The sequence below is a fragment of the Leuresthes tenuis genome, unplaced genomic scaffold, assembly GCF_036924035.1.
Source record: "Leuresthes tenuis unplaced genomic scaffold, fLeuTen1.0.hap1 SCAF_9, whole genome shotgun sequence".
NCBI lineage: Eukaryota > Metazoa > Chordata > Actinopteri > Atheriniformes > Atherinopsidae > Leuresthes > Leuresthes tenuis.
Window position 1 is genome coordinate 20753528 of NW_027325363.1, and position 17520 is coordinate 20771047.

A 17520-nucleotide genomic window follows, 5' to 3' on the forward strand; every position below is an offset into this window, starting at 1 on the left:
TTGGCTTCTCCTCAATGAAACAGGCAGCCACTCTGGCCCATTTAAACCATGAAAATAGACTGGGGGTGGAGGAGGAGGAGGCTCATCTGCTGTGGGGCCTCGTTTTTCTGTTGCCCACCCCTTCAAGACATCAGAGGACAGATCTGTCGGTGTGGATCAGCAGCTTGCGTACACCCAGCCCTTTCTACTGTCATTGCCCTGCTTAATATTCATGAGAGCAAATTGGTAGACAGTCATTTAACTTGCGTGCATGGTGTATTGCCTCTGGGCATATCAGATCAGTGGGAATGCTTACTCACACTGAACTCCCTGGCCCAGACTGGTTATCATCTTCCATTATTAGGACTTCAGGTTCGTGGACTTTGATATACAGAAAAATCTACTTTGGTGTTATATGACTTTCTTTTCTTTTTTGCCTCCATTTAACTGAACGACAACCTACACGTACCCTGCATTTGAAATTTGGGTCAAACACAGGTCAAAGTCCTATTTTTAGCTTCTGGGAAAACAGCTTTATCCCATGCACCACATCTATCACACTGATGCTGTTATCCATAAATACACAGTTGGAATAGAAATTTGTTTTTAGCTTGAAAATTGCCTCAGCTTCTGTTAGTCTTGAATGTGAGTGAGTCAGGTATGATCTTCACATCCCAGGCAGACTTGCCCTGAGGGCACAGAGCAGAGAGATGCTTTAATTACCCAAGGTTCCTGCTGTCACATTGTCACCATGAGGCATCCGGTGCCACACTACCGAGCAGTGCTGAGTCCCCCCGCTGAGGTGGCGATGACAACTCAGACAATGGATCTGCTCACTATACAGATGCAACACATGCGCCTTCTGAAACATGGGAAGCTGAATCAAATCCACTGTCTCTCTGATTCTCTCTTTGCCTTTTTTTGTTTGCTCTATGCTGTTGTCTCTTTTCGTACGTCAGAGAGAGTTCATGACAAAGCATAGTGGACAGAATATGTAACTGGAACCAAAGCAGGAGTTACATGTTACATACACTAAAGGACGTTCATATAGATACATCTAAAACATTTCCCTTGTTTTCATTCTTTCACTTATAATTTCCAGATCTATCGACCCCGTATATTACATGGCAAGAACCAACTGCGGCCTTTATTAAGCCTTAAAAACTAGATCAAGCTCAAATTTGTGAATGTTAATGAAAATATAAATGTCTAAAGTAATTTAGTTTGGAAAATGGGATCTATTAAGCATTCTTTCAGCCCTGGTTGCTCTGCTGTCAAAAAATATGAAAAAGCAGATCTGTGCAGTTGTCAAATTAAGAGTTTTTGAGTTTTTTTTTTTGCACCATCAAAGAACTGGAATAAGTTATTTGCAGGTTTTTATTCTCCTCTTTACAAGTCTACTGCAATGCCACTGCATGTTGGTTTCGATCAGTTTTTCCCCGCATCATGTGCAAATAGTTCAGAAGAGAGCAGCTCATCTTTTAACTGGCATGAAAAAGCATGAATGAATCGTTCCAGTCTTGTTATCCCTTCACCGGCTTCCTGTCCATTTCCAGACTGATTTTATGATTTAATGAATCACTTGTTTTGAGTTTCATGGTGTTAAGATTGCCATCTTTAAAAGAAAAAAGCAATTTTTCAATGCAATTATGATCTAAAGTCACAATTTCAAATGCAGTCTGAGGTCATTGTTGTAGCAAAATATCTGTTATGATTATATGTAATCTTTTGCCTAACCATCTTTGTACCACACACTCTTTTATCCGTCCATATACACTTGCTTTGTTTGGAAAACTAATAGATCAATTAAAAAAATTAGATATGATTTTAAACAACACTATATGCAACCTTCACACAGACGAGACCATCAGCAAATGTACAAGGTGAAGCAATTTACACCTGAAGACTAGATGTTTTTCTCTAGAGTTGATCAAGACCATAGCTGAGCTAAAATGAGCATGATTACTAACTTTGCTCCAGATAAGAAAACAAATAAAGGGGATCTACCATGGCTCCATGATGAATGCAGAAAACTAATGAAGTCAAGGGACCAATTACTTTAAAAAAGGCTGGTAGGCAACTATTCAATTCAACTACAAATAAAGTAATTCAAACAATGCCAAGGCAAATGTTTTTATGGCAATTACTGCAAAAGGAAATGGCAAGAAGATTTGGCAAAACATTGATAACTGAACTGGTAGAAGGAGAAATCAAGGCAAAGAATTAGAATTAGTAAAATATCCTCTTGCCATGGCAACCAAATTTAATAATTTTTTTAAAAATTCAGTTAGAGAAATCTCATACCTTTTTACTTCACATGAAAGTGTATCTTATTCAGTTAATGAGTCCTTACGTATTATATTTATTAAGTCTGAATTGGTCTCCATTATTGGTGAATTAAAATTTTCAAAGCTAAGGATCAGTATGATTTGGATACTAATTTCATAAAGACACACAAAGATGCCTTGAAACATCCATTAACACATATAATCAATCTATTAATCAGACACTCTGATGTTCCTTCAGCATGGAAAGTGGCCATGATCACTTTAAATAAAGCAGATGTTAACAATTACAGACCAATTTATATATTACCAGTTATATCTAAAATGATTGAAAATATGGAAAGCAAAACATTTAAAAAAGACCATTTAAATAAAGGTTGCACTCTTCTGTATTCTATGCAGTTTGTTTTTTGTGCAAAACACAACTGAAATGGCAATTAATTTATTTCTAGAAAAAGTAACATATTTATAGGATACTTGGGCTTTTCTGGATGCTGTTTTTCTTCATTTAAAAAAGGCGTTTGATACAGTTGACCATCAAACACTTCTGTCTAGGTTAACAAAATTAAACTTCGCTGAAAAAGCTGTCCTTTGGATGAAATCTTTCTTGGCAAACAGAATTCACTGTGAGTCTTTTCAGCGGTATCAAATCCTGCCACCTCAACTGGGAAGTTGGAGTACCTCAAGGCTCCATACTCGGACAAATTCTGTTTTTCTTTATATGTTAATGGCTTTCCAAATGTTTGTCAAAACATCACCTCTCAGATGTATGCAGAGGATGCCGTCATTTTCACACAGGCAAAGTCCGATATACGATTCACATAAAAACTGACATCAGCCATGAACTGCATTCACGAGTGGCTCACTAACTCATGTCTTCTACTTCATTTAAAAAAAAAATATTTAAATTTGTATGATTCTCTCAAAACATTCGAGCTCATGTTCAAATGTCCTGCTGAAAGGAGAAGAACTTCAAATTGTATTGAAATTAAATTCATGGCATCACTATAGACTCCACCTTTTCGTTTAAGATTCAAGTTAAAAACAGCCTAAATGTATATAAAATATATAAAATCATCAATTTCACCTTACATGATTTCAGGCAAATCAAATCATCACAGCCAGAAAATGCAGCTTGAATGTTTCTCCACTCCAGGATTTTTTCTCATAATGAATACTACTTCACCAACTGGTCACTGGTAAACATGACTACCCTAAAACCAATAGAATCTCTTTTTTTAAAAAAAAAAAAGCTTTAAAAGTATTAGATAGAAAGCCTTTTTCCTTTCAGCATGGCCTCGTACTTGAGAAATGCAAAAATCAAAGTTTTCAAAGAAAAATTTTCAAAATTCAAGCTTTCCTCTTCCATTTATGAGATCTTACATAGACTTGCTCAACCCTCACTGGGTGAGTTCATCATGTTAAAATCGAGTACTAGTGGGAAAGTAGCAAAAGCCTCTACTTGCGGTGACTGTGTAGTGTAAAAAGGCTAGTGACACTGAGAATTACATTCCAGCTGCAATAAGAGACTGTACCACCTTCGATACATTTAAAACCGATCTCAAATGTTGGCTGAATCTGTGATCATGAATTTTATGCCAGTATGTCTGTGTATTTATTTGTTGTTCTGTGTTCACTTATTGTACCGTGGTTTCTCATTTGTGTTTTGAAGTGTCTGTTTTGTTGTGCACTGTTTGACGGTGTGTTGTTTTTCTTATTTGCTGTTTGTATCGGACCCTGCTGGGGTCTAGATAGATAGATAGATAGATAGATAGATAGATAGATAGATAGATAGATAGATAGATAGATAGATAGATAGATAGATAGATAGATAGATAGATAGATAGATAGATAGATAGATAGATAGATAGATAGATAGATAGATAGATAGATAGATAGATAGATGGGTGATCTATTCATCAATATGCACTGTCCCTTTCAAATAAATGAATTACAAAGATAAAAAATACAAAATGTTAATTGATATCCATCATCTTTATCCGTTTCAACGCTTTTCAAATTCAATGTCGGTGGTGATTAGTAGAATTGAGCTGTTTCACCCAAGGTGTAGATTTTTTTTTTCCTTCTTCCCTACTTCCTGAGGATATCCTGGTGGAAAAAATCCCGGTCAATTATAGATGCATATAATGCATTATTGAACAGTGTCATTTATTTCACCTTTACAGTTGAGCTCATGAAAAATTATACCAATTACTGATTTTCTCTCAGGCAGTGTAGTAAGTGGTTGGGCCCTGAGGCCATTTGTTGGGGCATGACATGGTGCTCTTTGTGAGGTCAAAGGGGGGTGATGTTCCTGCGTGACTGGATCGTTTGTGGTCTGGCTCCTGGACTCAGTGAATTAGGAAAACGAGTACAGCAGTGATTTGCACCCTTCCACCAGGGTCCATTTCTTTTTTTTTTAATTAAATCAATCCTGCGATCACTCAGCTAGTCTCAACTGAGTTGCTCTCACATACTTTTCATATGTGAAATAGAAAAACATCGAAACTGCTGCAGCATTAATCCTAATCCAATTTCACCATTCCTTGCACTGAATAAGATTTCCAAGTTAACGCACAGTTCTTTGATCTTTCCTTCTCTCAAACCAGCTGCTATTCTTACAGTGTACGCCTGTTCCGTCACTATTCTTTTAAAGGAAGAGCAAATAATACAAATCACTTTTGTACAACGGTCTTTGTCTTCTCATACTTCCCTAAAACCCCTTCATGCACAGTTCAGTCTAATGACAACCATATGATATAGTCAGGCAAATTTATTCAACTGACTGTCCACAGGCATACTCCACATTCAGAGTCTCCTTATGAAAACTGGTGCCGAAAAGTAACTTACCTTTAAAATGTCATCTTCACATTCAGTTGCTCGTTGCTTTTAAGTAAGTTTAACTGACTGTTTCTTTGCTCTTTTAAACATTACAAACAACTTGGTCAAGGTTAGGTAATAAAAACAAGATGGTTGACGTCAGATATTCAAAATGAGATGGTAGAGGTTGGGAAAACATAGCTTGCATTAAAACTGATCCATGATAAAGTGTTTTAAAAGTGCGTTATCCTTCACACTTACCTTGAGCACTATCCGTGAACAGGTCTAGTTTTGACCCCCACCCCTCCCTGCTGTATTATCAACAAAGCGCTGAGAAGATTTATACTACCCGAGCCAGCCGAAAAAAGAGAATGAATCAGAATTTAATACGACTTTGATGTATTATTTTCATCTTGGCCGGTGCCAGAGACACATCCAGAACCTATCACACTATCTGGCTGCATTTTAAAACATTCAAATTGGATAAAACCTGTTTGATGTAAGAGAGAGGAGACAGGAGTGTATACAGATTTCACCACTAGGAGTATACTGCACTGTCTCGATAAAATAAGCTTAAAGAACCAGGGTTTCATATTAAATATGCTATATTTACCCACTTTGCCTTGCACATGGCTGACAAACACTATATTTACATATAATCTATTTATATTTGGATTATGGGAAAGACCTCTGATTGTACGGCCTAAGTATGGATTCACTGACCACTTTAATAGGGATGTCTGTGAAATCTAACCCAATCCACTACAACAATTCCACCATGAGCTCTACTTTGTGAACCCTCTAAATTTTCTTATGTTAAAAAGGGGATTCTTTATGTTTATGTACTTTTACATTTAGGAGAGCTGCTATATTGGAATTGCATTTGATATCCCCTGTAGAGTCAATGCAGGCCTACTGGCATGTCCAAAGACAGAAGGAGAGGCTTCTATTGTCATATTTGAGGACCTGTAAATAGACAGAGCAAGTTATACAGTATATTTAGAAACTAAAGATCTTTGCAAACCAAGTTTAGATTTTTCATATGCATTTTTTAAATCTGTCATATCACATGCGTGCACAGAAAGATTTCACAGTAAAATATCTTATGTACCAAACCAATGTGAAGAACTGTCAATGAAAAGGTGGCCCCCTGCTGTGCCTCCTCTCATTGCCAGCGTTTGAGCAAACAAAACAGCACAGAACATACCGCAGAGTTGACTTCCAACTGCTGGCCAGGACTTACAATCTGTGCCTGAGCAAAAAGACAGAGCTCAGAAGTGCTGAAGGGGGCTATATTAGGTATGTTATACAGTGAGGGAAACCGAAAGACCACACGGATATAAAGGAAAAAATAAAAGTAAAAATAGCAGCATATGCTTTGTTTGTCAATACTGTTATACAGTGCTAGAGTCTTGAGTCATGATTATTAGTCCCTCTTCAGTTACTTCTCTCCTCGTGGTCATGTTGTTGTGAAAATGCTGCTTGTTGCTTGTAAATCAGATGCAAATCTTTGATTAATCAAATCTAGATATTTGTGGTACGAGGCACAATGGAGCCATCAAGTAGTCAGGATGAATTTGTCCTTCTCTCACTTCTTTACAGTTGAAAAACTAAAAGTCCATCCCGTGTGGTGTAATGAACAAGGAGAGTTTCACTCACTGAGAAAAGAGCTGCAGAATTTGTTGTTTTTAAGTGCATGTCAGTCATTGAATTGGACCTCGAGCAAGTTTGAACCAATGACTCTGCATCTTTCTTTTCTATAAAGTGCTTGAAACAATGTCAGTTGCCATTTTGGACAAACAAGTTTGGACAATGAAGTTTGCATTTACTTTATTTGGCTCTAAGCGGTCAAACGAGTCTCCAAATAAAGAATAGAAAAGTAAAGAAAGACAAATGAAATCAGACTTGTTCAGCTTAACTAACCTAAACATAGGTTTAGTTGGTGTGGCTTCCTCTTGACGTTGTATTTTCTTGTAAATTGTATACTGGATATACTTGTTAATTCTCCTTTTTCCTTGTAAGTCGCTTTGGATAAAAGTGTCTGCTAATGCATAAATGTAAAGAAAATGTAATGATGAATACTGATTTCAGAATTAGTGAGTAAATATGATTGATGTGATGTGACATCCTATTTATTTGTGCAAAGATTATTTGTGCTATTATAAGTGCAGTAATTGCAGATGGCAGTGCACGGTCCTGGTGGGAAAAGGCCTTTAATCTTTCTGGACAGAAAAAAAAAACAAAAAACATGCATAGATCCAGAAGTAGCATATTGTACACTTCATGTATTGTATGTGCGCAGAAAGCCAGGAGACACACATGTGCCATTAAAAATTCAATCAGCAGATATACAATACATACCTGCAGCCGGCATAGAGACATATGGGTAAACAAATAGTCCCTCTATTCAATCATTAGACTGTCCTGCTGCTGCTACCTGGAGGCTACCCCACAGGCTGAAACACAGCCGACATGTTTAAGACAGTGATAAAATTGACAGCAACAAAATCTCATCTACAAATAGAATATCCTATTTCTTGCTATTTCTTCAATAGCAGCACTAAGAGGCTACCACATGAGGCTATAGAGGACAATTTTGTATCTAATATTTATTTTGACACAGGATTTGAGTCCAGTCTGCACTGATCAGAGAAAAGTCTTTTGAAAGTCAGGTCATGTCAGGTTTTATGTGTCCAAGGTGTGTTTTAAGTGACAGATATGTGGATATTTGCAAACAATCAAATATTGGGAGAACCTAGCTGGCTAAAAAGCAGACGTTTTAATGCTCAATCCCTATTTACTTGTAAAATACTCCTTTGGTATATTCTGATATTAGTGTTAGTTTGGTCCTGCTAAACACATTTCATTTTAGGATTTGTAGTCCTCAGTTAGGGGATAAAAATAGTCCAAAAGGTTAATTTATTCTTTTGCCATCCAACTATTTTGTTTTAGCAATACTACACTTGATCCGATAATGGCTTTTAAAATTGTTGTGAAGTTGATATCATGCCACACTGAATTTGTCAATTGGGTTTGCTTATATGCCATATGATCCTGCTATCCTGCTACACCAAGTTTGCTTTTTGTATGCAAGGACCCTACACACCAACCCTCAGGATCATGTTCTTATGGACACATTTTTAAGGTCAGCCTCAAAATTCATGTCTTAGTCCATCTGCTCAACATGACAAATTAGTAAACATCATTACACGTTTTAAAACACATTTTCAAGATGTTCCAAATCATAGCAAATCATATCAACAATACAGTAACTTATAATACCCACTTAATATGATTCCGTTTAATGAACACACAGCTGTGAATGTACTGCAATTAAAATAGCTGTAATTGGTTCACTTAATTTCAAGGGCCTAAAATAGTGGGAAGGATTATGCAGGATTATAATAGATTTCCAGAGATTTAAAATTTCTTTAGACTTGTAACTTTAAGCCAGTCAGTTCAAAAACAGTCTGTAATGTGCATGAATGTGAGAGGGAATAGTTCACCATGGTCAGTGATCCAGTCCCAGCATCAGGGGGATTGTTTCTCACAAGATGGCGCTCCCATCTGGGCATGCATACCTGTGTGACACTTGCAACCTTCACATTCTCTATATAAGACTGAGATTAAACCGCTATTTCTACAATGTCTACATCACAGAGAATTTGGTGAAGAAACATATGGCAGTTGTTTTAGATTCAGAAATTATGCAGATGTCTTCTTGTCCAAAAAAGTACCATAGTATTGATTAGCCGCGTGCTAATAAGTTTGAATGAGCATTCCTAATCTGTGATAACAAATGAGTGTTGTGTGGATGTGCGAGTGTATGAGCAGGTCACTGGAGTGTCTCATTGCTAGTTTAGAGCTGCTGGAGCAGAGAAAAAGATGGAAACGTTTGCAATTTGAAACCTTGTTAGGAATTTATGAAGTGCTAAAATGCTTTCTCCCCAGAGAGCGTCCAAGCCAGCTGCCAGTGCCACTGTGAGCCGTTCAGTGAAGAGCCTCGTCACCAGGCAGAGATGGCAGGCATAGTACACACAAAAATACTGTGCCTTTGCCTGAAATACAAACAAACTCTGTCTCTCACATCTGCTGGCCTGGCTTCCCTTTACTCTGAAATCAAACAGCTGTAGATTTCAATGGTGCTAATTGGTCCAACATTGACATTTATTACCCTCCTTTCCTCTAGAGAATGCTCTTACACAAAATGCATTTAATGTCCTCTTTACTGTGATGCTGGCTTAAATTGAGCTTGAACACGATCAAGGCAACTGACCTTATTTCATAATTCATGGTAGTGCATGTTAATTTAATGTTCTCAAGTTCCCACGGATAGGAATACGCTAATGAATCCAAAATGACTGATGATGATCTATGAATAGATACACTTAAAGAGTGACTTCATAAGAATACTTAGAGATTTCTAAATTTAACCAGTTTTGTAATTAAATACAAACAATTTTGAATATAAAGAACAAAAGTGCCAAAAGATCTGCCTCTACTTCATCATTTAGGCTGATGTTTCAAAAACTTAGTTTAGAGGAAAACAGAGTTCAAAAGTGACCTGTACAATGAAATGTTTAAGAAATGCATAACACAGAAAAATGAAAAAAAAAGCTCATTAAGAATCATACAAATGCATCATTGTAATGACAAACATCTTGTGTTTTCTCTTTTCCAGTTTTCAGTGAAGATCTGCATTCCAGCCTATACTTTGTCAATGCATCTCTGCAAGAGGTAGTATTTGCCAGCACCACGGGGACGTCGGTTCCCTGTCCTGCTGGGGGCGCGCCACCTGCTTCGCTGCGGTGGTATCTGGCTACCGGCGAGGAGATCTACGATGTCCCCGGCATCCGCCACGTCCACCCTAATGGAACCCTCCAAATCTTCAACTTCCTGCCATCCAGCTTCAGCAAGCTGATTCATGACAACACGTACTATTGCACTGCCGAGAACCCTTCTGGCAAGATTAGGAGTCAGGATGTCCACATCAAAGCCGGTGAGTCTGCGGCAGAGGGAGGACTTTTGGTGTTATGGTGTTGAAGAAAATAGTGAGAGAAAAGCTAGTGTGATTTGCACAAGATGACGCGAATAATGTAGACGTACTGATTTTTGTCGTGACTACATTCTGCAGTCGTGCATCTACAAATTCTTGAAAAGTAATTTCAGAGTAGTGTTTGCAGGTGATGTAGATTGATTATGTGTGTGTAAAAAAAAAAAAAAGTTGCCATGTATCCAAGACAAAGCTAGAGGTCAAAGTTTTTGCTGTAGTGTGCAGATCTGAAGTAGGAGGAGCAATCTGACGCACACCTGCTTCCGAAACGTAACCACACTCAGAGCTGAAGCACTCTGTCCACTTTAATACCAAACTACAATCTTTTCCTAAATTTAGCCAAGTACATGTGTTTTTATAAGCTAAACCAACACTGACAGAAAACCAAAAATACTAATAGAAAATTGAAATATTGCTGAAAAATATGATATTTTGGACTTGAACTTTTGCATTTTAGTTGCACGTCAAATAGCATAGATTCAGACACTGTAACATAAACACTGTAAAATGAGGTTTGCTGCATTATATATCCCCTCTCCTGATTTCTCGGAGCCTTTTAACAGGAGGCCTGTCTGACAGTAAACAAGGGACAGATTTGGACCTCCAAACTTGAGAGTCCTAGAAAGATCATTTTCAGCTAGCTATATCTTTCATTGACCGCATGGTGCTGTGGTGGTTAGCCTCACAGCACAACAAAAAACAGTTTAGCTAATATACATTTCATTTGTCTCTGTTTAACAATTAGGATACTATCTAAAGAAAAATGTTAAATCAACTGGAGCCACTGGCCCCAACTTGTCCTCAATGGCAAGTCTCTACAGTCAGCTGCTTATGTCCCTGGCATTGTACATTTGTTTTCTTCTTAGATGAGGTTTTGATCATGAGCCTAAGTGTTACAAAGCCTACCGAAGAAACACTTGGACTTGCACTGATCTAATTAATCATTTAATTAATGTCCTGTGAATGAGACTGACACGTGTTTCTGTTTTTTCTTCTTTAATAGTTTCACGGGAACCCTACACAGTCAGAGTGGCAGACCAGAAGGCTATGAGAGGCAGTGTAGCTGTCTTCAAGTGCATTATTCCTGCTTCTGTGGAGGCCTACGTCAGCGTTGTATCATGGGAGAAAGACACAGTTTCCCTCAGCTCAGGTACAACAAGTAAACCTTCAATACTTGCATGCAGACCTTAATACAAAGTTTTTTACAACTCAAATCATCCTTGGTTGCTACCAGATAAAAATGGAACTTAATGTACAATATTTTCACCTAAAAGATGGGCTAAAAATGACTGACTGCATTTGTACCTTTGTACAAGGTGCTTCAGTCCTCACAGAGCAAAAGGTCGACTCAGATTTGTCTTGCAGAGACAGAGAGCAGTATTCCCTTCTTTTGGCTGTTTTTCACAGCCCCTTCCCCGATTTGCTTTGCTCTCTACTCTTTGGACTCTATGTGCTGTGTGAGTCATCTTCTTATCTTTTTACTGTTGTTGTCTGCCATTACTATGGCTCTGCAGACTGTACAAGCTATGTTCTGTCACTAGCCAGAGGATGTTGATAACTGTCACTTTGAATCACTGGGTTTCTTGTTCCTGTACACACTTCTCTTCAGCCAACTCCATTTAGAGTCACAGTTTACATAGCACCGACCTAGTTACCTTCCTTGTTTGAATCCAGCGGCACAGCACGATAACACAAGACACCAGAACATTCTGAGGGTTGAATTTTTACTCAAGGTAAATAGGATGCTTATCTCTTTGATTGCTCCATGTACTGCCCGCTGGCTGATTCTGCTTCATACTGGGGCGTTCAGGGACCTGTAAGTGAGCACTTGATGTCATTTGACTGAGGGCAGAATCTGGGACGGTGTTTTGGTGGCATTTTAAATGTGTCTGCTCAAGCATGAAGATGTGTCTTCTGATCCATGCCACTGACTTATTTACTCGAGGTTACTCGAGTTACTTGCTGCGAGCTGCAGGTTGAAGACATTGCCTGATGTTACGGGCAGTGAGCAAATATACAGCATGTAGATATGAATCATGTACACATCGTTTACATGTTTACCTAAAAATGTGAACAGAAAAAGGTGTCCAAAAGTTTGTTTGTATGAACTTGGAAGCGTAGCAGAAACATCTTTTTGTATTACTATGAAAATAATCTTTGTTTGGTACTTCTTGATCAATCAATTCTTGCCAATTAAATCAGCTCTCTGCGTGATACGGCAGCCTATAGAATGCCATGTGAGCTTTTATTGGATTCTACTGTATTTTCTGTGTTCTTTTGAGTGCTTTCGCAAGCGTTCAAAAGAACAACGATATTGGATTGTCCGTGTTTACTCCAATAAGTATTGCAGCAGGCGAGTGCTGTCAAAAGCAGGAGCACACGGTCAAAATCACTGCTGCTCGGTGATAAATATTTGATGGTAGATTCTGATGCATGAGCGAATTCACCTCGCACTGTTATGGAGAGGCTATGTTTACTCAAGGAGTGGGGGTTAGTGTGTGTGTGTGTGTGTGCGTGTGTGTATGCTCATAGGCTCAAGAGCAAGGGTGAGACACCATAAGGAAACCAAACAGGGCTTGACAATGGCAGCTGGATGCAGTTTGACCCGGCCTCGTTTTTTAAAACTTTTTTTAGCAGCCTTTCTTCTCGTTTCTTTTCTTTTCTTTTCATAAAAGAAGATTCAGCCCCAGTCGGGAGAAAATAAAGCTATCCTACAGCTGCACTCAATTATTAATTTCAGGTTTTTGTGGGTAATGGTAACATCAAGTGCACTTGTCTACCATTGTACATCAGGATGAGAGCAAAAAAAAAAAAAAACAGGTCTTGAGGTATTACTCTTAGAAGACACCCAAATAACAAAGAAAGCAAAAAATAAATAAATAAAACTGCAGATAATGTCACTTTCGTATTATGCAACTGTCAGTGAACTATCATTGTTTTCAAACTCTGAAGCAGATTAACCTTGTCAGCAGTGCCTAGTTTACAACTTGAGGTATAAATGTGCTTTTTAGGATCAGGATGCTAACGTGTAAAGAATAAACTGACGTAACCCCCAGCCGCTGAAATCTTCGACTATGCTGCGAATTGCACGAGGGTCGAAAATAGATGCATAATTACAGACTAGGCCCTGTCTTAATTAATCAGCTGTGATTGAAAAGTTAATTACAATATGAATTACCTTTCAGAATGAGGACTGCTTAGTAGTCATTTGAAGCGGCCTGTTCAATGTGAATGAGCACGACGCAGGCTCACCAGGTCCTAATGTTGCCACTAACATACCATTAACCCGTCATGAATTTTAAAACGCATCTCGAACCACGGGCTTTCAAATGCCCGTCTCCGTTCGCCTCCTCGCTTCTTTTGATAAACAATTGACAGAGCTAATAGAGAGATGAAAGGGGAGAAGAGGAAAAAAACAAAGAAAGTAGAGCGGAGAGAGGAGGAGTTGAGCTGTGCCCTTCTATGCTCCTGCCAGGATTTTATATGATGGACCTTTTATTTAAATGCAAGTGTGTGTGTTGGTGCTGTCGTGTGTGCTTTTGTGCATCAGTGTGCACACATGTATGTCTGCGTAGTTGCTTTTTGCTGTGCGCACTTGTGTGTTTGCATGTCAAGTGGCCATGCTTTTGAAAAGGGATAGCGCTGGGATGGCGTGTTTTTTTGTGTTCGCCATCCACCTTCCTTTTGTCTCTCCTCATACATGATACAAGGCATCGTAATGAGCTAGATGGCCTTGGTAGCAGACAAAAGCTTCCGCAAAAGCAGTGCTCGGTTGTGGAATGAGCTACAAACTACAAGATGTTGTTACCTTTAAGATGCATGCGCATGAATTCAGGTTCTTATTGAGGTAAGATCTTGGACGGTTGTGTTGTCCTGATGTAAAATACAAGGTGTAATCCATCAGCTCATTGATTATTTTCTCAATACTTATTTGATGTAACTATATGATAGAAAACCTTTCTGATGAGCCTTTTTATTTTCCTGTTAATCATTATATGTATATGAATAACTAAAACTCCGAGATACAGTAGAATTGGAGTGGCCACTTTTTATTTTTATTTCCCCCATAAAACATCCCCTCTTATTCATTTCTAATGTCAAAATACTGAATCTAAATCTGTGTTTGATTCTCTGTTAATCAAATAGTCATTTGTGAACTACTTTGTTTGGATATTTGACTGAGGGGAATGTTTTTTAGACTTTTACGATAGTAAGCTACATCTCTGTGGATTTTGTACAGCCGGCTAAACAAAGCAAGACATTTCAAGTCATGACCATGTATGGGAAGAGGATTGGAAAATAAAAGTTGGATAGAGGTAGAGAGGTCCTCTCTTTCACGGAGAAATAGAGTCTCTCCTTTGTCATAAACATGAAGCCCTTTCAACTGTACAGGTTGGCGATTAGGCGAGGACTAGACGACAGGAAGCTTTATTTTGTATTAAGATGCAGGCTTGGTATGTGGACAAGTGGAAAGGATAAGTCTTTCTTTCTCCCTTGATGGGACGCCATCTTACCATTTTATCGCTCTGATGACAGTTTCATGGAAATTTTCTTTGAAATATCAATGCTATTTTGTATCCATACTTTGATTTAACCAAAAACTATACTATGTCAGCATATTGTATTTCCCAACTACTTCATTCATTATTTCATGTCCTACGATGTGTTCTTCTATCAGAACAGGTGAAGTGAACAACATTGATTATTCAGACCAGTTATGTCCACATTTAAAAAAATGTAGTTGCTTCACAATCCAGGGTTAGAAATTGTGAGATGTGTGGTGGGAACCGCAATCAGCGAGAATTAGACTGTGTAGGCCGTGACAATGTGTGGTTTGCCAACCCCAACATGTACATGACATAAACGTGTGCATAGATTTTTACCCCAAACATGTACAGACTCTCTAACCTTGACCATATGTGGGTGGGAGCAATGTAGAAAAGTAGGTAATGGCCAAGTAGAAAAGCAAAAGAGCTGTGGAAAATATAGCACAGGACATGATTTGAACTTGCAGTGTCTCTCTTGAGAGTCATGGGTCTAACACCATCATCATTACACCTTCTGCTGAAAAAAGTTTCGGCTGTCGAGATACTTTTCGCGACAGGATTGGAAATGTCATCTTAAGTGGAATGAGAACTGTATCACTGTAAAGCACTGAGAAATGGAGACATAGCAATTGTACATTCTCTAAAGTTTTGAGAAATTTCCACACATCATGGACCAACATAGCTAATGTCCAATCTATCATGAGATTGTACTAGATTGTTTTCTTACAATGACACCTATCAAGAAGTAAAGTGTAGATGGTTGGTCAGGGGGCTTCAGTTACACTTAGATGGCATCTGGAAGCTGTTGTGATGAAAGAAAAAACACCAAAGTCGTCAGAACCAAGTCTAGCTGTGGAAATGTGGGCTGTTTGGATTAAACATCAGCTATCTACGGAGGCCCCACCTCAAGAGGCTTTGTGGAGTCTTGCCACTATATATTAAGCAGGTGGTTTCCATGGTGCGGCTGATCTAAATATTGATGGATATTTTCTTTAAAACTACATATGATTATGATAATGGGATAATGAACTGGATTCATGTCAAGCTTCCATAGCTGGACCACACAACTGACTAATTAAAGAAAGATGTTCATGCATATAATATACAAAGTATCCCCTAATACACTATTTGTTCCTTATGGAAAATATAACTTTCTGACATTGTTTATGTAAGACTCTTGGGAAAACAGTTGTTTTATTTTAAAACACTTTTATTTAGTTTTTTTCATGCTTCTTTCTGTGTTGTTCAATTCATTTGTTTTTTGCCCTCCTCTTTTTCTTTTCTTTTCTTCTCTTCTCTTCTCTTCTCTTCTCTTCTCTTCTCTTCTCTTCTCTTCTCTTCTCTTCTCTTCTCTTCTCTTCTCTTCTCTTCTCTTCTCTTCTCCCCATCCTCCTACGCTGGCCTTGACTATTGGACTTCTTCTTTTTTTCCTCTCATCTCATTGCATAATCTGCTTGGCTCAGTGCCCCAGTCAATTTCCTGCTGTGTACAAAAGACTGTTTTTTATTTGCTTTATGCAAATAAGTCCATCCAATACTTACAGCATCAGTTAAAACAAATCTCTAGTTACATTTTTCAGCCACACACGTCGACTTTCCAACTGGTGAAAGTGATTCCTCACTCTTGCATTCTGCTCACTTCTCTCTCATGGGTTCTTGTGAGTGCTTATAGAGGCTAATTAAACAGTTTGCTTGCTAATAGAATCACAGTCTGAACCAGCCACGAGCCCAGCCACTGCAATGTTAAGCAAGTCTTCAAAGGGGCTACTGTAGGTGTTTGGCTTACAGCATCACTGCTCGAGTAGGAATTTATCATGCCAGTGATGTGCCACTGCCTCCATTTTTTACTGAGATTGACAGTGAGGGCACCGAAAGGCAGGCAGAGATATGGCTGTAAATTCAACACGCCCAAAGTCAGGCCAACCTTGAAAGGAGGGCACAGTGGTAGAAATTAGCTTGTGCGGAAAGAAGATGCAATGAAATGTAGAGAGCGAGGAGGGCAGATTAGAGAAAAGGAAGTGAGCGGAGAGAAGAAGGAGGAGAATTAGAAGGTACTGAGCAGAGTGGGTGAAGATTTTTCTTTGGTAAACAACCGACTGTATTATGTTAGCAGCAAGACTTTGCCCTCTCTTTTCTTACAATTTTCTTCTTGCTTCCTACTTTCTTTAATCAGTCCTCCTTCATGCGCTCTTCTTCTCCCACAGATTTCAATTTCTCCTCCTCGCTCAAACATGGTTTGTTGATCTTGTTGTTTGGAGGCTCGAAAGTGGGTCACGGCTCAAGCGTGAGTGCGTGATCCCTGCATGTAACCACATAGAAATTGGGAGTCAGATCTAATGTAGATACTTATATGAATGTGTGCTTATACAGTACATATTTGGTACCTGACTCTGTGTTAGCAGGTGGATGGATGTTTCTTTATATTTTGTGTACTCTACTCCACCCATCCTGCAGAGAAACCTTATGAAAACAACACAGCCCATCATTTTATACCCCCCTCCTCCAACACAGATCAGCAGTTAGTGAAATGCTGACCCTTGTCTTTCACTGCGCCCGTTTTCCCAGTCCACTCACACTCAGCTGCCTGAAAAAACTAAAGGAGAAGGGGGCGCTTATTGCTTGTATTTTTCCACAAAGGTGCTATTGTTGTGTATTTATCACCAGATAAAAGCATGGTATTGTTTATCCCAGTGAAAGTTAATGTATTATTTGAGATAGTGTCTTGGAAGTATTTTGGGTTGGGGGCCTGAGGGCGCTCTTTTGAGAGAAATTTATTTTTAAAAAAGCAAAGAAAAAAAAAATCAATAGTTGTGTGCATTAATCACGCTGCTGCCACA

The 17520-nt window shown here is 38.6% G+C and overlaps 1 protein-coding gene across 2 annotated transcripts in view; it reads left to right on the top strand.

Annotated features, from left to right (window-relative positions):
- Nucleotides 1-17520, top strand: part of dscamb (Down syndrome cell adhesion molecule b) — a 122431-nt gene that overhangs the window by 13599 nt on the left and 91312 nt on the right. For both annotated transcript variants that reach the window (XM_072392786.1, XM_072392787.1), the window contains exons 2-3: nt 9766-10083; nt 11141-11287. In XM_072392786.1, the coding sequence (XP_072248887.1) occupies nt 9766-10083; nt 11141-11287 (465 nt within the window). The remainder of the gene's footprint in view (nt 1-9765; nt 10084-11140; nt 11288-17520) is intronic.